The sequence below is a fragment of the Vitis riparia genome, chromosome 6 (assembly GCF_004353265.1).
Source record: "Vitis riparia cultivar Riparia Gloire de Montpellier isolate 1030 chromosome 6, EGFV_Vit.rip_1.0, whole genome shotgun sequence".
NCBI classification, from domain to species: Eukaryota; Viridiplantae; Streptophyta; class Magnoliopsida; order Vitales; family Vitaceae; genus Vitis; species Vitis riparia.
The window spans coordinates 9198007-9220690 of NC_048436.1; the positions used below are offsets into that span (position 1 = coordinate 9198007).

General features: G+C 36.6%; 1 protein-coding gene across 2 annotated transcripts; it reads left to right on the forward strand.

Moving 5' to 3' along the window:
* The first annotated feature begins 6362 nt into the window (after positions 1–6362).
* LOC117916399 (BTB/POZ and MATH domain-containing protein 4) lies at positions 6363–22284 on the forward strand. 2 transcript variants are annotated; one of them, XM_034832369.1, is made up of 5 exons: positions 6363–6940; positions 19865–20210; positions 20380–20659; positions 20743–20778; positions 21602–22284. In XM_034832369.1, exons 1-5 carry the CDS (start codon positions 6519–6521, stop codon positions 21787–21789), a joined length of 1272 nt encoding a protein of 423 aa, XP_034688260.1. In that variant the 5' UTR covers positions 6363–6518; the 3' UTR covers positions 21790–22284. The 2 variants fall into 2 exon arrangements, with proteins under 2 accessions (XP_034688260.1, XP_034688261.1); XM_034832370.1 differs by lacking the exon at positions 20743–20778.
* Positions 22285–22684: the final 400 nt, after the last annotated feature.

Below are 22684 nucleotides of genomic sequence, written 5' to 3' on the forward strand. Positions count from 1 at the left end.
TATGATCGATATTTATTTATTAATCCAATTCTTTTTTGTAAACATTTTTCAAAATTTTATTTAAATCATAAAAATGATTATTTTTTAGTTTTTTTTTTTGTAACAATGTAAATGTGTGTATATATATATGTGTGTGTGTGTGTGTGTTACAGAATCAATTAGTTGACTTACCTTATTTATGTATTGATTATAGGATGTAAATATAGGAGACTTACCTTAGATAGACTAGCATAGCATGTATAAATAGAGATGTTTATGTTATGAATAGATATACAGAAATTCATTTTCTTTCTCTGCAGTTTACATGGTATCAGAGCCACGTTTGGCTCAAGGGAATTTTTCTGGGTTTTGGGTTTTGTTTCTAACAGTCTGGAACAGTAGCCTATTACGTTTTTTTAGTCTGGATTGCGTCACCGCCGACCCAGGGAGGAGCACATTCTTGTTTCCGGCCAGTACACAAAGTTCGATGGCCAAACGAGCTACGCGTGAGTCTCACACGCCGATCAAAGCTTTGGGAGCAACCTTCATGCGCCGGCGTGTGGGAGCGCATGAGGCCACCGTTTTTTCACCAATCTGACTTTCCGACGTTTCCCATCTCTTTCCGACCATTCTCAAGTGGCACTCCAGCATTCGATCAACTGTTGAGAGGAACATCTTCTTGGCAGGTTCTGTCCCTTTGATTTGTTTTATGATTCCTTGTGGAAATTTATTTTGGGTATCAACTGTTTCTGGTTTGCTGTTGGAATTATATTTATTGTGGTGATTGAATATCAGTTAAAATGACTGACAACAAAGCTTCTATAACTGAAATAGTTCCAGCATTGTCCAAAATAATTGATCATAAATTAAATGGCACTAATTATTTGGAATGGAGCAAGACAATTAGAGTTTATTTGCGCAGTGTTGAAAAAGATGACCACCTGACCATGGAAACCCCTGATGATGAAACTAGAAAGACTTGGATAAGGGATGATGCACATTTATTCCTACAAATAAGGAATTCTATTGATAGTGAAATTGTTGGACTACTTAATCATTGTGAGTTTGTTAAAGAATTAATGGATTATCTGGAGTTCTTATATTCTGGCAAAGGGAATTTGTCTTGAATGAATGATGTGTGCAAAGCCTTCTATCGTGCTGAAAAGGAGGTCAAATCTCTCACAACTTATTTTATGGATTTTAAGAAGACTTATGAGGGGTTGAATGTACTTTTACCTTTCAGTACTAATATTAAGGTGCAACAAATTAAGAGAGAAAAAATGGCGGTAATAAGTTTTTTGGCTGACATTCCATCTGAATTTGAGACTGCTAAATCTCAAATTCTTTCCAGTTCTGAGATTGGTTCACTTCAAGAAGTGTTCAGTAGAATTTTGCATACTGAAGGTACCTCATCTATCCAGCAGACTAATAATGTTCTTGTTGCCAAATGAGGAAGCAATGATACCGGGAGGAAATCAAACAACAAGGGAGGAAGTAAGACTTCTGATAGCTATAACAATGATTCAAGCAACATTGTTTGCTACTACTATCATGAGTTGGGCCATACCAAGAAATACTGCAAGAAATTACAAAATCATAATCAAAGAAATCAGATTGCTAATGTTGCCACCGCCTCTAGTACTTCTTCAAGTTCTTCTGATAAGACGGTCATGGTCTCAGCTGATGAGTTTGCAAAATTCTCTCAGTATCAAGAATCATTGAAGATTTCTACTCCGGTTACTGCTCTTGCTGAGACAGGTAAAACATGTCTTATCTCCTTCTTAAGCAAATGGGTAATTGATTTAGGTGCCACTGATCACATGACAGGTAATCCTAAAACATTCTCTAGTTTTCGATCACATTTAATCCCTTCTCTTGTTACCATTGCTGATGGGTCAACCTCTAATGTTGTGGGTTCTGGGACTGTCAAACCAACATCCTCTATCACTTTGTCATTTGTTCTAAGTTTACCTAAGCTTGCCTGTAACTTGATATCTGTCAGTAAACTTACCAAAGATTTGAACTATTGTATCTCATTCTTTCCTGACCATTGCCTTTTTTAGGATCTTATGACGAAGTAGATTATTGGTAAAAGACATGTATCTGATGGTCTTTACATTCTTGATGCGTTGGTACCTCGGTCGGTTGCTTGTTCTAGCATCGCTTCTTCAGTTGAAGCTCATTGTCGTTTGGGACATCCCTCTTTACCAGTGTTAAAGAAGTTATGTCCTCGGTTTCATAGTTTACTTTCGTTTAATTGTGAGTCATGTCATTTTGCAAAGCATCACCGTAGTTCATTAAGCCCAAGAGTTAATAAGAGGGCTGAATCTATTTTTGAGTTAGTACACTCTGATGTTTAGGGACCTTGTACTGTTACTTCTAAAACTGGATTTCGATATTTTGTTACATTTGTGGATGATTTTTCTCGAACGACTTGGATTTATTTTATGAAGAATCGTTCTAAAGTTTTCTCTCATTTTTGTGCATTTTGTGCTGAGATTAAAACACAGTTTAATGTCTCTGTACGAACATTGAGAAGTGATAATGGCAAAGAATATATGTCTAACTCATTTCAGACTTACATGACTCAACACAAGATTTTTCATCAGTCCTCTTGTGTAGATACTCCTTCTCAAAATGGAGTTGTTGAGAGGAAGAATAGACAATTACTAGAAATAGCCCGGGCACTCTTGTTCCAGATGAAGGTTCCTAAACAGTTTTGGGCTAATGCAATTTCTACTGCTTGCTTTCTGATTAATCGCATGCCATCTACGGTACTCAATGATAAAATCCCATACAGTATATTGTTTCCAAAGAAGTCTTTATTTCCAGTTGAACCACGAATTTTTGGAAACACTTGCTATGTTCGAGATGTAAGGCCATCTATGACTAAACTAGATCCCAAAGCCTTAAAGTGTGTGTTCTTAGGGTATTCTCGTCTTTAAAAAGGTTATCGATGTTTTTCTCCTGATCTCAACAAGTATGTGGTATTGATTGATGTGGCATTTTCAGAAAATACACATTTTTATTCTTCACCCCCAAATTCAAAAAGTGAGAGGGAGAGTGAAAATTGGCTCATATATCAAGTAACCATCCCAAGTACGCCCATTGATTCTTCTGAGCAACCACACGCTGTTGTTGACTTACTGCCTACTCCAGCTAAGCCACCAATTGTTCAGGAATACTCCAGGCATCAGGAGACAAAAGATACATGTCCTGCACCAACTTCTTCGTTATCTGATCCTCTTAGTGACCTTGACCTCCCCATTGGTCTTCGTAAAGGTAAACGTCAGTGCAAATCAGTTTATTCCATTGATAATTTCGTTTCTTATGATCACTTGTCTCCTTCCTCGAGCGTTTTTGTTGCCTCTTTAGATTCTGCCTCTATTCCCAAAACTGTCAAGGAAGCCTTGAATCACCCTGGATGGTATAATGCAATGCTTGAGGAGATACAAGCTCTAGAAGTCAATCACACATGGAATCTAGTTGATTTACCAATAGGAAAGAACGTTGTGGGATGTGTAAGTGGGTCTTTGCAATAAAAGTTAATCCTGATGGCTCAATGGCACGACTGAAAGCCAAACTTGTTGCTAAAGGTTATGCTTAGACTTATAGGGTAAACTATTCTGATACTTTCTCTCTAGTAGCTAGACTTACTTTAGTTCGCCTAATTATATCAATAGCTGCTTCTCAGGATTGGCCCCTACACCAGCTGGATATAAAAAATGCATTCCTTCACGGAGATCTCCAGGAAGAAGTATATATGGAGCAACCACCTGGGTTTGTTGCTCAAGTGGAGTATGGGAAAATGTGTCATCTCATAAAATCTCTCTATGGATTGAAGCAGAGTACTTGAGCTTGGTTTGGCAAGTTTAGTGAGGTGATTCAAGAGTTTGGGATGAACAAAAGCAAAGTTGATCATTCAATCTTCTATAGACAATTAGCAAATGGTATTATTCTTCTCGTTGTTTATGTTGATGACATTGTCATTATAGGAAATGATTGTGCAGGAATTTCTTATCTCAAATTGTTTATGCATTCCAAGTTTCACACAAAGGACTTGGGCGAGCTAAAATATTTCTTAGGAGTAGAAGTATCAAGAAGCAAAAGGGGAATCTTCTTGTCACAGAGGAAATATGTTCTTGACTTACTTGCAAAAACTGGAAAGATGGAAGCCAAGCCATGTAGCACACCGATGATTCCTAATGTACATTTGACAAAAGATGATGGTGATCCATTTGATAATCCAAAAAGATACAAAAGATTGGTTGGGAAATTGAATTACCTTATAATGACTCGCCTAGACATTGCTTACACAGTTAGTATTGTCAGTCAGTTTATGTTTGCACCTACAATGAAGCATCGGGCAGCCTTGGAGCAGATTTTGTGTTATTTGAAAAGAGCTCCTGGTCTGAGCATATTGTACAGCAATCATGGACATGCTCAAATTGAGTGTGTTTACAGATGCTGATTGGGCTAGATCCAAAGCTGATAGACGATCCACTACGGGTTTTTGTGTCTTTGTTGGTGGGAATCTTGTATCTAGGAAAAGTAAGAAGTAAAATGTGGTATCTCGGTCTAGTGCAGAATCATAATATAGAGCCATGGTGCAAGCCACATGTGAAATTATGTGGTTGTATCATCTTCTAACTGAGATTGGAATAAAGACTCACATGCCAGTAAAACTTTGGTGCGACAACCAAGCAACTATTCATATCGCCTCAAATCCAGTATATCATGAAAGAACTAAACATATTGAAGTAGATTGTCACTTTATTCGTGAGAAGATTCAAGAAAATATGATTTCCACAGGTTATGTGAAGACTGGAGAACAATTGGGAGATATTTTCACAAAGGCGGTATATGGAACTCAGGTTGAATATTTTTGTAACGAGCTGGGCATGATTAACATTTATGCTCCAGCTTGAGGGGGAGTGTTACAGAATCAGAATCAATTAGTTGACTTATCTTATTTATGTATTGATTATAGACTTGATTATAGGATGTAAACATAGGAGACTTACCTTAGATAGACTAGCATAGCATGTATAAATAGAGATGTTTATGTTATGAATAGATATACAGAAATTCATTTTCTTTCTCTGAAGTTTACAATATATATATATATATATATATATATATATATATATATATATATATATATATATATATATTCTTTTATGATAGATGCTTATATATTTTGTTGCATGTTCTTTTTGGTAATTTATTAATATTAAAAATGTTTTTATATTTTGAAACATATTATAAAAACACTATCAGAATATTTTTTGCTAATTCTCATAAAATTGTTTTTTACATAAACATTACAGAAGAAAACACTTTCAATAAAAACATTTCTACTAGAATCACTACCAAACGAACTCTAAATATAAATAAAAATAAAATATATAATAAAATTAATTTAAAATCACGTCTAAGTTTAAATATTAAAGATTAGAATAATTATTATAATTCAACTTTTTGAGGGAGAGAAATTTCATCAAAATAATTCAATTATTCAAACACAAACAACAAAGAGCCACATTAACCTTTAAATTTAATCTTATCCATTCCGCAGTTTGAACTTTCCTCAACAATTTCGACAAATGTTCCCCTCTTGGAGTCTCTTTTAGGGGGTGTAAATAAGGTCGGTTTGGTCGGTTTGATCGGTTTTTAGATAAAAAAAATGAATCGAATCAATATAGTCGGTTTTATATGTGATAAAAACAAAACTGACCAGATTTGGAGTGAAAAAACCAAACCGAATCAAACCAAGCATTTTGAGGTCGGTTTGGTTTGGTTTGGTTTCGGCCCAACTTATTTGACATTTTTTAGTCATAAACCTAGTTGTAGATTTGTGTTAGTTTTGAGTTGAAATTCTATTAATTTGATTTTATATTGGGCGTTAAGTCTAATTTGTTTTTAAAATTAATTGAAACTAATTTGGATTTGATGTTAAAAATATATTAAATACATTTAAAATTAATTTGACCATAATATAAAAAGAATGAATTACTTTAATAAAATCTAATATAAAAAAACTTATCAAAATTATATATAAGTTTTAGGATATCAGTTTGGTTCAATTTTTATTGGTTAGCATACAAGAAATATAAAATCAAACCAACAAGATCGGTTTTTAAAATTCTCAAATCAAATCGACTTTTTGTATTTTTGAAAACTAAACCAATATGATCGATTTTGGTTGGTTTGGATCGGTTTATTGGTTTTGGTTACACCTAGTCTCCTTCTCTCAATTTGGGCTATTATTGTCAATTGAAATGAGGCAGCCCCATTGAAATTACATTAATGCCCCGCCAGTTGTGGTCGGGACATTTATGCTAAGAAGGCCTTTAGAACGAAGCTGAGAAAAACATATTGGAGACGAGACAATAGAGAGGAGAGAGAGAGAGAGAGAGAGAGAGAGGAATAAAACCCTAACTTTCTCTCTCCAGCTCCATCAACCCCAATATCGAGCTTGAGGTGGAAGGTGTTGAGCTTGAACTCCATTGTATGAAATTGAAATTGAGAGCTCAACCATGGCGGAGCAAGGCGGAGGAGGTGGAGGAGGAGGAAGCAGGGGCGAGAAGAACATGGCGGTGGCATCGCCCACGAGCTCGCGATCGGTGACAGAGACGGTGAACGGCTCCCACAAGTTCGTGATCCAGGGGTACTCGCTGGCCAAGGGCATGGGCGTGGGCAAGCACATCGCCAGCGATAATTTCACGGTTGGAGGATACCAATGGGCCATATATTTCTACCCAGATGGCAAGAATCCCGAGGACAATTCTACATATGTTTCGGTTTTCATTGCGCTGGCCAGCGAGGGCAACGATGTTAGGGCCCTCTTCGAGCTCACGCTTCTCGATCAGAGCGGCAAAGGCAAGCACAAGGTTCACAGCCATTTCGATCGGTCTCTGGAAAGCGGTCCTTATACCTTGAAGTATCGTGGTAGTATGTGGTGAGGTTTTTTTTTTTTTTTTTTTTTCTGTTTAATGTAATATTTGATTTGTGTTTTTACAAACTATTTGTAAATTATTTCATAATTCAGTTGCTGATCTACTTAATTGAGAAAATTTTTTTGGGGTTGTTTATGTGCTTGATGATGAAATTGATTGTTTGAAGTCGGCCCTTCTGCTGTTGCTTTCCCTTTTGCCTGAACAAAAATTTTCTTTCTATTAAGAAAAGATAAAGGAGTTTTGAGGCTGCTATTTGACCTCCTGCTTGACCCAATGTATACGTGTTATGGTTTTGATGATTAATTGTCTCTGCTTTATGTTGGATTATAGTGCTGTATTTTATCTCATTTATAGCTTTTGTGTCTTGGGTTCCAGGGACCAGTATGATGCATCTTTGGAACAATACCCAAAGTCTTAAGGTATAGTTTCTATTTTGGAAGTTTAGGGGAAGTGCCTTCACTTCAAGGTTGGCATTACTGTTTCAACTATCGAATGCTGTTGGGTTGATAAAAATTCAGTATATAGATCATTAATTTTAGTTTCATGGTGTTTATTAGCATTTCTGCCAAAGAACCAAGGATTCTTGAATTCAGTTTTTTAGTTGAATGGCCGATGATATGTTGGGGTGTTTCTCAGATCCTGAGTCACCTTGCCTTATCTAGACAATTTACTATTAAACATTAGAGTGGTGGTAGCCATGAGTTGACCAGGTGCCGTAGAGACACCTCAACAACAAAGAAATTGGTGCTATGGTCACTTAAACTTTTATTGGCAACAATGTGATGGTTAGTTGGGGATTTTCCATTAAAGTGAAACATGGTTGGCACTAATGAATTTAAATTTGCAATTAGTGGTGCTAAGGAGGAAGCATGTGTTAGGGGAGAATGCGAAGTAATGAACAACTTCAAGTTTGCCTCCTAGATTAATCCTAGAGCAATATCTTAAAAGGTCTTAAACTACTCTCTTGAACATGGTGAATGATTTAGAACCAGATTGTATCTCCCAATGATATGGTTGATGACATCATTATGAAAATATGTGTATAAGCACACAATTTTGTTTGGAAATTGACTCATAGGCTTCTGAGAGAGGTATTTTGATTGGTAAGACATGTTAGACGAAAGGTGTGTTCAATTCCCCTTTAAATATGGGATGGGCTTAGATTAGGCAGACAAGTTTGTAGAATGATCTTAGAATTGGTGAACAATTGTCGGTTGTTAAATGAGAAGAGATGAAACCAAATTTGAATGGAAGTATTTATCTAATGGTAGGCAAGATGATTTTTAAGATCAATTAACCAATTTTAGACAAGAAGACATTATTGTGTTTGAGTACATGAACAAGTTTGAAGAGCTAAATATTCAGTGTAAGGGAGTTAAAGATTCAAAACAATCTCTTATGCTTGTGTTGAAATTCACTATCAAATGGTAATGCATGGGCTTTTGGTGTTGATTAGTCATTTCAATTGACTTTGAAGATGGAGAAGGATTTAAAATATCTCCCAAGAAGGTTTTCTTCCCAAGGTGGAGAGAAAGACGAAGCATGATGAGAATGAAAGAACTTCTAGAACCACCAAAATATACTCTAGTTTTATGGTTAATTTTGTTCTTGGTCAAAAAAAGTAAGGCTTATGTTGATGAGTAAAGAAGGGACAACAAAGATTATTCATTTAGATATAAAGAATGAAGGCATATGAGTTGGTGACACTTGAAGAGAACATTGCACATTGATACTAAGACGAAAGAGGCGATATATGGAGAAAGATGAAATTTGTTGTTGTAGGGAACTAAATACTGGCATATAAGTGTCTTGGAGCTGAATTCCTGCTAGTACATGCGCTTCTCCTTACCGCCTGTTCCCCTCATGCATCGTCCTAAGGCCTGCTGGTGGATCCTATTGAAAAGCTCCCCTAGTGAACAAGTTAAGAACCCAAAAAATGTGAGGAAGAATGCATCTGGAAAATTGAAACTGGAACTAGCTTGTTATTTGTCTTGTCAATTGACAGGTAGGGTTGTAAGAGGATTGATGGGATCTCTGCCTTTTAGATGGCTATAAAGGTCATTTATAGTAGGTCCTTGATGATCGTTTGGTTAATTAGGGTTGACCTTGACCAAATTGGTCCCTAAAGGTCATTTATAGTAGATCCTTGATGATTTTTTGGTTAATTAGGGTTGACCTTGACCAAGTTGGTCCCTAACTATCATAGTATGGAAGATCTCCCCCTTAACATGTGAATGGTGAGGATTTCATCGAGATTCTGGTGTAGCCTTAGAGCAAATTGTTGCACCACAATAAATACTTGCTCAAATAGTTCATGGGCCTTATTTTAAAATCCTCAAATGAGGTGGGATGTTTGGGAGGACCCTTCTTAAGCTATCATAGGGGACAACTTGGGCCATTTTGATGACTTACTTAAGATGTTGGATGAGTCTCTTCCTAACCTCCATAGGAGACAACTTGGCTCATTCTATAACATCATTATAATGGGGTCTTTGCAAGACACCATGTCTTCTACTAGCACATGCGCTATGTGCTGTAACTACATGCCATGTGCTTGTGGGGTGCCCTTTCAAAGTTGATGATCCTTCCAATGAAATTAGGCTCTTAAATGTTAATGATCTTTAAGAAGATGTGGATTCTTCTTTTTGGAAGTTGTTTGTTGTATTATTGTTGTGCTAAAGCAAGTAAGGGAAGATTGAAAATATACTTTCATATTTAAATCATGTTACATTTGTACATGGAGCTAGTAAGTTAATTGCCAATGGAGGTAAGATCGTGAATGTACTATTTGAAGTAATCGTTTCAAGGCTGAATTTTCCAACTAAGCCACATGCTCAATTGTATAAGATTAGCATAGATTAATACTACTTACATGACTTGTCCTAGTAATAAAATGATTTTTGTTTTCTATTTATTACCATCATTACAATGATTCTATATGGTGTATGTTATTCCTATGACTATTATACACATTTTACTTGGTCAACCCTTGTTATATGATTGAGATGTAACATATATTCTTTCATGTTTAGTGAAGAGAACGTTATTTTGAAACCAATTAGTATGAAACCAATGAAGAAATATCGAGAGGCCTAAAAATGTTGTTAAAACTCAAAGCAATCTTTGTTTGTTTGTTTGTTTGTTTGTTCCAAGAGGATTCTGCAAAAGATTGTAAGAAGCACAGGTTTGTATGCTTTTCTAGCGAAGGAAAACTAAGATCTAATTAATGAATCCCTTAAAATGTACAAAATATGTGTCCAAGTTGTTTGATTTTTCTATATTGCACTAGATGATTTACGTAATATGTTGCCACTAATCATAGTTTTCTATTTGCTAGAATTGCTGCCAAGTTCTTAATTAACTATACTACCATATGGCCTAAGCATTTTCCCAAGGTCTCTATATTTAGAAAATAAGCTCAAGCTTATGTCATTGGGGCTTTTAGATGATATGGGTATTAGTAATGCTTAAATCATATCTTAATAGAATTGCACCCCTTCAAAATTTAAGCAAATGACATCACTAGTTAAGCGAAGATCTATGGTTTAGTGAGACAAGGGGATGCTGAAGTTGAAGGTATGTCGGCTTGTGGAGGATGGTGTTTGTTTGTTGTGGACTCTTAAGTCCTTTGATATTTCTGTAGAGGTGATGGGAGGGAAGCTGAGAGGTATTATCGAGGAAAGAGGGAGAGGCTTTTCTTCCTTGATTAGGTTCTAGGATTTGAGCTTTCGCTGTCTTTTGGAAGGGGTGGAATTTTTTTGTAGAGATGAAGTCTTGGTAAGGTGGCATAAGTATTGGGAGGAGGGTGGGAGAAAGTTCAAGTTGGAGAGGTGTTTGAATGAGGTAGGGAGGTTTTTGTTCTGCATTTTTGTGACGGAGGAGGCAAAGAGGTTTTCGTTGATCTTCCCTGAAGGGAGGGGTCATCTTGGGGGATGGGTTGTCTTGGCGGAGAAGCTTCGTTCTTTAGGTGTCATTCCCTCTTCAGAGGTTAAGGAACTAGGTTCCTCTGTTGAGGTGAAGACTATCCCTAAGGAAAGGATTGCTGTTGGGTCCTTAGTAGAAGTGGTTAGGAAGGATCTAAGGGTGGTGGAAGATGTCGTTCGATTTTAGTTAAAGGAGGGTAAGGTGAGTTGCAGGGAGGAAAAGTTGAGGAAGTGTTTGGTAGGTTGGTTTGAGGAGTCGTCAGACCAACTTCTGGATTTTTCTTGATTGAGAAACTTTGTGACGAGGCTTTGGTCATTGAAAGGAGGGGTGAAGATTTTAGCTTTTGGGGGAGCATTGCTTTGTTTGACTTTGATGAAAGCTTTGACAGGGTGCTCGTTAGAGGGGTAAGAAGGTTCAAGGAGAATTTTCTGCACCTACAAAGATGGCATCTTGAGGTAGGGTGTCTTCATAAAGGGGGGTCTCTTAAGGAACTTTGGGTGAGGGTGCTAGGACTTCTGCTGCACCTTTGGGGTTGAGAGGTGTTTAAAAATTTGGAGACCATTGTGGGGGCTTTGTTGTAGTGGATGAGGACACTGCACTTTTGTCTCATCTTCAATGGGCGAGGATTTTGGTCAAGTATGATGGGAGAATCATGCCTGGATCTTTGCAAGTAGATGTGGGCAGCTTCAGTTTCGTTGTTTAGTTGTGGGGGGAAGCTCCACTAAGGGTTTCTATGGATGCTTCAAGCAACAACTGTAGTGGGCGTTGTGGTCAGGAGGATAGGGAAGATGTGGAGGGTGGTCCATGCGCCTGTGAGAGAGTAGGAGAGGAAAGGCAGCCTACGCGTCCTACAAGTGGCACTATGTTGCAGAATTTTGGCAACGTTTCTCAAAAAGGGGGAGAAGCAGCTTTAAGTTGGTCAAAGGCTACAGGAGTAGGGGAGGAGCAGGAACAAAGGGAGTGGAATACAACTGGAGTGGTGGGGCCTAGTGCTGTAGGCTGTATGCGTGGGTTGGAGAATAAGCCTCTTTCTGTGGGTGACCAGAGGGGCCTCCTCAGACCCAAGGCCCTGTTGGGCCTGTTGTAGAGTCCCACTTGAGAGGGTCTCAGGACTTAAAAGTCTTGGGAGGCCTTTTTGGGTCTTCTGCTTCTGCGGTCCAAAAGTCTTTTAGACTCTCAGTGGGGGGCTCATTAAGTTTGGCTTAGATGCAACTACCACAAGGCCTTGATCAAGTGGAAAGTCTTCTTCTTTCCATTGCTCTTGATTTACAACCATTGAATTTCAATTATAAAATTTGACCTTGGTGAAACATATCAGTCCCTTTATTGATTGATGTAAAGGTCTTTCAATCCAAAGAAAGATGATGGGGAACATTGTCAGAAGTGGGGAAAACGTTGGTTCCAATTCCCAAGCCCTAAATTGGGAAATAAGTCAGGATTTAACTCTCTTAGAACATTAAGTAATTAACTTTGATCGAATCCTAGTATATGTCTATTTTTAGATATGGGTGGTTTAGTAATTTCCATATTGTTGGGATGGGCTAGACTTGCAAGCAACCGTTGTCTTTTTATTTTTTTTTAACAAGGAATCCATCTTAGCATGCCATTGATCCCAATTGTTAAGAAAGCAAACCTTAGAAGATATGGGTACATCATTTTACCTTACACTACTTAAATATAGGGAAGTCTTTGAATTCAAGGCCTCTATTTCTTTACTAGAGTCATCATTGCTAAACCAAACGACACTACCATTGAGCTACACCTTAAGGGTCACAACCCATTGTCCTATTTAGAGTGTTTCTATTTTACTCAGATTAGTTTTAGTAGATTACTTTTTTGTCAAATTATTTATTTATTTTATATAATTTCTAATAGGGATTCCTGTTCCTACGAAGAAAGTTCTATTAAGAATGTAAATCCTACAAAAAAATGGGTCTATAGCTTGTTTGGAAGAGTCTCTTGAACACTAAATCAACATTTAAAGGTCAAACAAAACTTTTAAGAGTGTTTGATAGAACTCTCAAAACTGGGTTCCTATAGTTCCTAATGTGGTTTATTCATGTTTGAGGAATGTAGAGAGACTTGGCCTTTGGTTGGCAACATTTTTTGAAAACCAGTTTCAAAAAATAGTTTTTGTGCACAGTTTTTAAAGAAACAATTCTTAATTATTTTTAGGAACAGTCTTAGAAAAAGTATGAAGAATAATAGTTTTCTTGGCTTATTCTTGAAGGTACTGTATATATGTACAACACAAAGTTTCCTAAAGTATTCTTCATATTTTCAATTGTTGCTCAAAGCACTATACATAAAAACAATTGAAAATACATGATTTTTTTTCTAAAAAATAACCCATTAGAATAAATTCTTAAAAAATAGTTTCTTGTGAAAAGTTTGTCGAAAATGTTTTCTAAATTAGAAATTGATTATGTTCTTTAGAACAAAAGAACAAAAAACTGTTTTCAAGAATAGTTTTCAAATAGGCCTTTATGCTTTTTGAAGAAATCGGAAGGTTGATTTTACCTAGCCATATGTTTCATTCATGAGAAAAAGAGGAGAAAAACATCCTCTATATATACAACTCTAGGAACCATACAAAATAAAATAAGTAGAATAGGAAACCACCTAACAAATCATAACCAAATAACTGATTATGATTTACTTACAAAAGTAAACTCTTGACTAAATCCTAAAATAGCTGATCCTACCTCCATTAGAGATTTAGATTCTTCAACACTCCCCTCATGTTGGTGTATGGATGTCAACCATGCCCAATTGGTGAGAAGGCCTTCAAAGTTAACTCAAGGAAGTCCCTTTGTGAGAAAATCTGCTAGTTATCCGCTGGATACTATGTAGGGCATGTAGATTAATCCTTCTTCCAACTTCTCCTTAATGAAATGTCAATCAACTTCAATTTGCTTTGTTTGATCATGATGAGTTGGATTGTGGGCAATGCTAATTGCCGATTTGTTGTTGCAATAAAACAACATGGGATTCTCACTTTGTAGTTTCAATTAATTTATCAACCTTTGCAACCACATGAGCTCACATATTCCTTGTGCTAAAGATCCAAACTTTGCCTCAACATTACTTTTTACAACAATAGATTGCTTTTTACTCCTCTAAGTTACTAGGTTGCCCCCACACAAATGTGCAATAACCTGATGTTGATCTTCTGTAACTAGCAAAACCTGCCCAATCCACATCTGTGAAGGCTTCAATCTTCCTCTACTTATTTCTTCCAAAGAATAATCCTGTCCTAGGTGTACCCTTGAGATGTTTGAGAATTCGATGGACAACTTACCGATGTTCTTCATATGGTTTATGCATGAATTGGCTCACAACACGAATTGTGTAGGCAATGTTAGGCCTAGTGTGCAGATAGATTAGATGTTCAACTAGCCTTCGGTATCTTCCCTTGTCAATAGGGACTTCTCCTTTCACATACCCAATTTTATAATTTGCCTCGATTAGAGTATTTGTTGGTTTACTTTCAAGGGAACTGCTTTCTTTGAGCAAGTCAAGGGTATACTTCCTTTGGGATACCCAAATACCTTTCTTTGATCTTGCAACTTCATGGGGCCGAGATTCTTGGTTTCAAATTCTTTTGTTAGAAAGCATTTCATTCTCTTAGCTTTTGTCACATCATCTCTTGTAATTAGAATGTTATTAACATATACAATCAATATGGAGATTTTACCATTCAATGACTTCTTGTAGAAGAGAGTATGATTGGCTGGAGCTTATGTGTAGCCATGACTCCTCATTGCCTTAAAGAATCAATCAAACCAAGCTCGTGGTGATTGTTTCAGTCCATAAAGGGGCTTTCTCAACTTACACACTTGGTTCATTCCATAAACCTATTCAAACCTCAGAGGAATATCCATGAACACTTCTTCCACCAAGTTCTGTCGAGAAAGGCACTCTTAACATCAAGTTGACATAGTTGCCAATCTAAGTTTGTGGCTAAGGAAAACAATGTTTGGATTGTATTTAGCTTTGCCATTGGAACAAACGTATCTCAATAGTTAATCCCATAGGATTGTGTAAATCCTTTAGCAATAAGATGGGCCTTATATTGTTCAATGGATCCATCGGCCTTGTACTTCACTATGAACACCCATTTGCACCCCTCTGTCTTCTTTCCTCTTAGTATGTCCACAAACTCCCATGTTTTGTCCTTCTTAAGGGCCTTAATCTCTTCAAGCACGGCTTCCCTCCAAGAAGGAACTTAGAGCCTCATGAATTGAGTTAGGAATCTTTATGTTGGAAAGATTAGTGACAAAGGCATGATAGTAGGGTGGGAGATTACTATAACACATGTATTTCGAGATATGATGAGATGTACAAGTTTGTTTTTCTTTTCTTAAAGCAATAGGAAGGTCTAATTTTTTAGATTGGATCAAACTACTTGAGTCTTGTGAGGGAATTGGACTTGACATAGGATGTTGTGCAAGAATTACCCTCGATTTTAGTGGTTGATCATGCCTTAAGAGTGTTGATTTCTACATTCCCTAGTTTCTTTCCCCTTGACTGGACACAAAGTTTTGGGCGCTTAGTTTGCATTTCTTCCCTTGCATTCAAAAACTCATTAGAGCAACTAAGTTCAGGCAAGATAGGTTCGACTGGACATGGAAGAGTGACATTTTGAGGGCTTGTCAAAGGTGTTAAATTGGAAGGCAATGAGATGGTCTCCCAAGAAGGTTTTAGAAATCTTGCGACCTTTAAGAAGGCTCTTCTAGGAAAATGATCTTGGAGATTTGTGAGTGAAAGGAATTCACTTTGGAAGCAGGTGATTGTTGGAAAGTATGGGCAAGATGATGGGGGTTGATGTACAAAAGAGGTGAGAGAGAGTTATGGAGTGGGGGTTTGGAAGTCAAATCAGAATGGTTGGGAGGAGTTCAAAGATAAGACTAGTTTTAAGGTCGGTTCTAAGGATAGAGTGAAATTTTGGAAGGATAAGTGGTATGAGGATACACCCTTGAGGGATTCGTTTCTGAATCTTTATTTTATAGCCTCTTCAAAAGATGGTTGGGTGGTTGATGTCCGGGAAGGTGGCAGTTGGGGCCTTAGGTTCTTTATATTAGAAACTTCCATCAAAGAAAACTTTTAAATCTAAATAGTACTTAAATAGGAAATTTAATAAAACATTAACTTCTAGAAGGAATATTGAAAAAGTGTCTTGTGATAATAAATTTCTAACAAATATAACATTCTATAAATATTGTGAATAAGGCTTGAAACTAACTAGTGATAAATTATTTCCAAATAACCTAAATCTGGAAACTACCCAATGATCCTTGACTAAGGCCCCTTTTGGATTGGCTTTTGAGAAGCCATTTTTTTTAAGCCAAATATGAACTTTTTGGTAGTGTTTGAGAATTTTTTATTATAGTTTTTATGGCTTTTAAAGCAGCTTAATGTAGAGGTAATGGTAAGGTAACTTCTTCCAAAAGACGTTTCTTGATTTATGCTGCAAGCTTTGTAGACTTTAATGAAACTTTTATCATATCACCTTTGTCCCTTTATTTTTAAAAGAAAAAATTAAAATTCCAAATATATCATCTTTTAATCCTAAACTATTTGACCTCCTTGAAATTTTTTTCTATTTTTTATTTTGTGACATGAGATAATATTGATTCTAATTTATTTATTTTTCTATTTATACTTTCTGCAGAAACTTATTTCATTTGTGATATTTAATTATTATTTATTGGTAGCATTTAATTTATTTATTTATATTGGTTTAGAAACTAATATATTTTGTAATATTTAATCTATTCTATTTTATTTTATTATTTATTATAGTTAAATCGTAAAATATGAAAATATGTTCATTTTAGGTGGGGTGAATTTATTAGTAGATATAGAATGAAATTTAATTCTTTTATATATATTCAGATAGGTCAAGAAAACATTCTTAACAGAATAAAATGGTCATTACAAAGCAATAAGACATTTAATAAATGTTTTTACCAAAGAGGCAAAAAGGCTTTTTTGACACTGAAAAGCTCTTTTAAAATATAATTCCCAAATATCAAGTCATAAGCCAAATAAAAATCATGACTTATGCTTGTGCCTCTACTTCTAATAAAAGCACAAACAAGAAGCTTTTCCAAATGAAGCCTTAGTCAACTCAAGATTCCTTTGTTCACTTTTCTTCATTTTGTAAGCAAACATTGATGGGCCTATTCCTAACATGTAAATGAGTTAATGGTTCCCTGGTTAGGGAAGACTAGATCTCTTTAAAAATTTCAGATTAAGCCTTTGTTCCTGTATCAATCAAGAGGAATTCTTCATTGTAGGTATTTGAGTCTTTACTTTTCTTTTGTTTATCGATATTTTATTAAACCTCATTTTTCTAGGGGTGTCTTGGTAATTTAAAGATTATGATTTTTTTAGCATCTAATGGTAATAGATCTGGTAATTCAGATTTGTCCTTGTTGGTAGATTCATTGACTCTAGTTAGATTCTTAAGGAGTTTGTATTTTTTCTAGAAAGTTTTTTAAACAATTTCTTTCTTATGTAACTCTTGACTTAAATTTAAATTAGTTGTCGTACAATTCTTTTTTTGGGGAGCTGAAACAAAAATCAATGTTGAAGTGTTGGGTATTGTACTGGTGGCATCACCTTAAATAAGAAGGTTGATGATGGAGGGAGATACTTAGCTTGAAGGGAGTGGAATGCAACTTGGAGGAGCATATCGATGTTGAAAGTAGTTTGAGGGTTGTGAAGAATACAATTGTCAAAATTATGTCTGAACAACTTCCCTTAGATCTCTAAAGTTCGCTCTCCTTTTGCACCCTACTCTCTTCTTCTTCTTCTTTCTCTCTATCTACACCCTACTCTCTTACCATTTGGTCATGCTTTTCCTTCTTCTCTCACTCTCTCTCCCTCTTTGTTCCTCTTCTTGTTCTCTCTCTCTCTCTCTTTCCTCTACACTCTACTCTCTTACCATTTGAGCCATGCTTCTTGTTCTTGTTCTTCTTCTCTCTCTCTCTCTATCTCTCTTTGTTCCTTTGCACCTCTCTTACCATGCTTCTTCTTCTTCTTCTTCTCCCTCTATCTCTTTCCTCTACACTACTCTCTTACCATTTGAGCCATGCTTCTTCCTCTTCTTCTTCTTCTTCTTCTTCTTCTTCTTCTCTCTCTCTCTCTGTTCCTTTGCACCCTACTCTCGATACCATGCTTCTTCTTCTTCTCTCTCTCTTTTTTTGTTCCTTTGCACCCTGCTCTCTTACCATTTGAGCCATGCTTCTTCCTCTTCTTCTTCTTCTTCTTCTTCTTCTTCTTCTTCTTCTTCTTCTTCTTCTCTCTCTCTCTATTCCTTTGCACCCTACTCTCGATACCATGCTTCTTCTTCTTCTCTCTCTCTTTTTTTGTTCCTTTGCACCCTGCTCTCTTACCATTTGAGCCATGCTTCTTCTTCTTCTTCTTCTTCTTCATCCTCTCTCTCTCTTGTTCTCTTTGTTCCTTTCCACCCTACTCTTTTACCATTTGAGCCATTCTCCTCCTCCTCCTCCTCCTTCTCCCTCTCTCTTCCCATCTTTATTCTTTTGCACCCTACTCTCTAACCATTTGAGCCATCTTCTTCTTCTTTTTCTCCTCCCCCTCCTTCTCTCTCTCTCTCTCTCTGTGTTCTTTTACACCTTACTCTCTTACCATTTTTGCCATGCTTCTCCTTCATTTCTCTCCCTCTTCTCCACACCCTACTCTTACCATTCGAGTCATGCTTCGATGGTAGAGATGTCTTAGATCTCTAAGTTTTACCCTTGCATATAAATAACATGGGGGAATTGGTTGATGGTTGTCTGCCTCCCTTTCTTAGGACAAGAGAGAATTTTTTGATCCTTCAATTCCTCCTTTTCCCCTTGATAGTTGTTGGTTGCATCTTGGTGACTCGTGTTGCCTTGATACTCTTTGCTTTCTAGGTTATGATTGTTGTGTCAACTTGTGATTTTCTCACTCTTTTGGAGCATCTCAATACTTCTGAATGGTTATCAGATTGAAGGCATCTCAGGTTGATGAAGTATCAAGTTGGCGCCACTTCTGCATTTTTAGCTTACATAGGCATTGGTGTACAATTTTCACATGGAACTGACCCCCTTAAATTTTGGACGTGAATTGTTTTTCCAAAAGCTGATGTCATACAATCTTTGTCAAGATGGTGCATGTGCACTGTAGTTTTCAAACACCAGTTGTGATGCATTATTGCTCCAAAATGTATCAAGTTCTCAAATTGAAGGAGTCCTTAATTGGAGTATTAAGTGGGATGCCTCTTCTTGAATTTTGGCTTACATAGACATTGGTTTGCATTTTTCTCATGAAACTGACACTTATCTTTTGGATTTGACTTGTTCCAAAAGCCATTCAGACTATCATTTTCAAGATGGTTCATGCGCACACTGGTTTTTTGAAACACTGGTTTAGTTGCCTTTCCATATGTCCTTAGAGGTCTTTTGAAGGGTGAACGGAAAGGTGCCAAAGGGAGGGAGGAGAGAATGAAATAGAGGTTTTATTTTTCTTGTCTGTCTAATAGGCTTAGGAACAATGTTTGGTTTGCACTCTCAACAAGAAGTGTTCTTGGTGGACGATTTTTTTTTTTTTTTTGTTTTTCTTCTATTTGATTGTATTTGCAAAACAATTCATTCCTTCACACAACAGGAAAATTTGACAAGCATAAATGTTCCATCCATTTTATTTGTGTGTGTGTGTGTGCGCATAGATATGTACTCTCTTACCTTCTTTTTCCCCATTATGCAACATAATCCCTTACCTCTTGAGCCAGACCTCAAGGGCTCAAATGTTTATGAATTAGAAATTGGATGATCTATATGGTTTCTTACCTTCTTAATCTCATCATGCAACACAACCCCTTATCTCTTGAGCCAGACCTCAAGGGCTCATATGTTTTTGGGTTAGAAATTGGATGGTTGATAACTATTTCTTCACATTGTATAATCATTTACAAGATTTTTGGTTTGTTCATTTATTCTTTTATTCAGGGGATACAAGCGCTTTTTCAGACGAGCTTTGCTTGAAACATCAGACTTCCTCAAGGATGATTGCTTGAAAATCAATTGTACTGTTGGAGTTGTGGTTTCAGCAATAGATTGTTCAAGATTACACTCAATTCAGGTCCCAGATTCTGATATTGGAGCACATTTTGGTGTGCTGCTGGAAAATATGGAAGGTTCAGATGTTGTTTTTGATGTGGCTGGGGAAAAGTTTCATGCGCATAAGTTGGTATTAGCTGCTCGGTCCCCTGTATTTCGAAATGAATTTTTTGACAGATTAGAGGAAGATACACAAGAGGTTGTTATTACAGATCTGGAACCTAAGGTTTTTAAGGTAAACACTTCCCTCATAATTGTCTTCTGCATTTTTTTGGTCCCGTTACAGCAGTGATTTATCTTTTGTGCTTATTTAGTGGTATTGTACATGAGTACCTAAAGACGAAGGAAGATAATGCAACTATTTCTAGTCTTGGTCTTAATGCTACATTTCTTGTGTCCAACAGGCTATGCTACACTTTATTTATAGAGATGCTCTTATAGAAGATGTAGAGATGGTAGCATCTAGTTCAACTTGTGCATCTTCTGAATCTGACACATTAATGGAGAAGTTGTTAGCTGCAGCAGACAAGTATGGTTTGGCAAGACTCAGAAGGATGTGTGAATCTCATATCTGCAAAGATATATCTGTGCACACTGTTGCCAAAACTCTAGCCCTGGCTGATCGTTATCATGCGACAGAATTAAAAGCTGTTTGCCTAAGATTTGCTGCTGAGAACCTTGCTGGTATGCTTTTCATTTTTGTTTTGGGTTTTTTCTTCTCAATTTACAGTCCCATGAACCTACTGACTTTTTCTTTCTTCATTCAGCTGAACCAAGCCTGTTTGCCTGTTTTTGGCATTTAGGTGAATAGTTTATGAACTCAGATATATATTTTATGACTTAAAGATTACTTTGTACACCAGGGAAAATGATTATTGTGATATTTCACATTGATTTAGTGTGAATTAATTGTCCTATTATGATGTGATTGGTAGCTTTTATGATTGTAGATTTGTTTGGCCTGGTATGCATGTCTGACATTTGTTTGGTATTCAAATCTCCATATATCTTTCCCTGGTTGATATTAAAGTTCAAAATTTCATTTCTTGGCAATTTCTAGTGGGAACCAGGCAAAACTGGGTAATGAGGACATGAATTGACAGATGCTTGTAAGTAAATGTATAAAAATAGAACTTGCATGTCCAAAATGATATATCAGCATAGTGCTGCCTGCTTTCATGGGAGGACAACAATGTATAGCTTCTTAAAAGGAGAAACAGCACTGTGTAGCCAAGCTAAGGCTTCGATGTGTACTGGCAATGTGGAAAATTTTCCAGAAACTATGCATTGTATTCAAATGTCCATCAGTGTATTAAAAAAATTGAAACGAAAAAAAGAAGGAAAAACTGACTGGTGTGAGAAAGAATAAAAAAGGGAAAAGGATAGAAAGAAAGCATGAAAATGTAAATGAAAGTAGAAGATAAAATGAAGGTTTTCCTATGGCTTAAAAGCAAGCACAGTGGCCGCCTGTGATGTTTGGTTGTGTGTATCATGGATTATGGAATCTGAACTTTACACAGGCATGGTTAAGCTTGGCTCAACTGTTCTGGGTTTAAGTGGTTGGTTTTATGCCAATATCCACTGTGCTCCTTGTTCCTTATTCTCTATTTGTTTTTCTCATTGCAGCTGTTATGCGATCAGAAGGCTTCAACTACCTCAAAGAAAATTTCCCAGCATTGCAGTCAGAGATCCTGAAGACAGTGGCAGGTTGCGAGGAGGACTGTAGTAGTGGAGGTGGGAAAACCCGAAGTGTGTGGGCACAACTTTCAGATGGTGGTGATACCAATGGCAGGAGGGTAAGGCAAAGGACCTGATATTGGACTCAATATATCTGTTGTTTCTGTACAATGGAGGTGATGTAAAAAGGAAAACAGAGCAAAAATGAAAAAGTAACGGACGTATTTTTCTTCTGTTTGGAAACTTCGGCCTTGTCTTCCATTGATGACATTGGCTCAAAAAAGAAAAAAAAAATGAAAAAACCAAAGGTAGACATTAATTGTAGGTTTTGACCGGAAACTTGTACTAAAGCTGTGTTTGGTTTTAGCATAAAATAGGTTAGATAAGGAGCCTGGTTGTTTGTAGCTGATAACAAACCCTAACACTCCAACATGGAGGAAAATGGCTTTATTGGTTTGTTTGTTTGTTGGTTGGTTGGTTGGTTAGTTTCTCTTTGTACGGGGAGAAAGGAGGGTTTTGATGCTGTCTCCAACGAGATTAGACCGGTATCTTTCCTTAGGGTTGAATTCTGCTGATAATACTTTGGGTATGAAGTTGATAATCATATACTGTTGCATTCCATTTCTAGCCAAGCATAAGGAGCCCATGTAACTGTCTCATTTAAGTTCGCATTGACTTGGCCTTAGGTCCCGTTTGACCTCTTTTTTTTTTTTCCTTTTTTTTTTCCATCAAATTATTAATTTTCATTGATAATTAAGAATTTGAATACATGTATAATGTATACTTTTGATGCATTTATAACAGCTCTTAAGTGTGACATATACAGGCTTCGAATCCATGTATATTAGAAAAAAATGGATGGCTTCTCTGTTCCTATGAGTTGCTCCTGGGTGTTTTGTGCAAACATTTTAGTGATAAGTAGTGTTGATCTAGATCTGAATGATCACTTGCTATGTATTAAGTCTAGTAGTCTTTGAGACTTGCCCAGGTAGCTCACTTGGTCAAGGCGAACATTAGCAAATGTGGTCACGG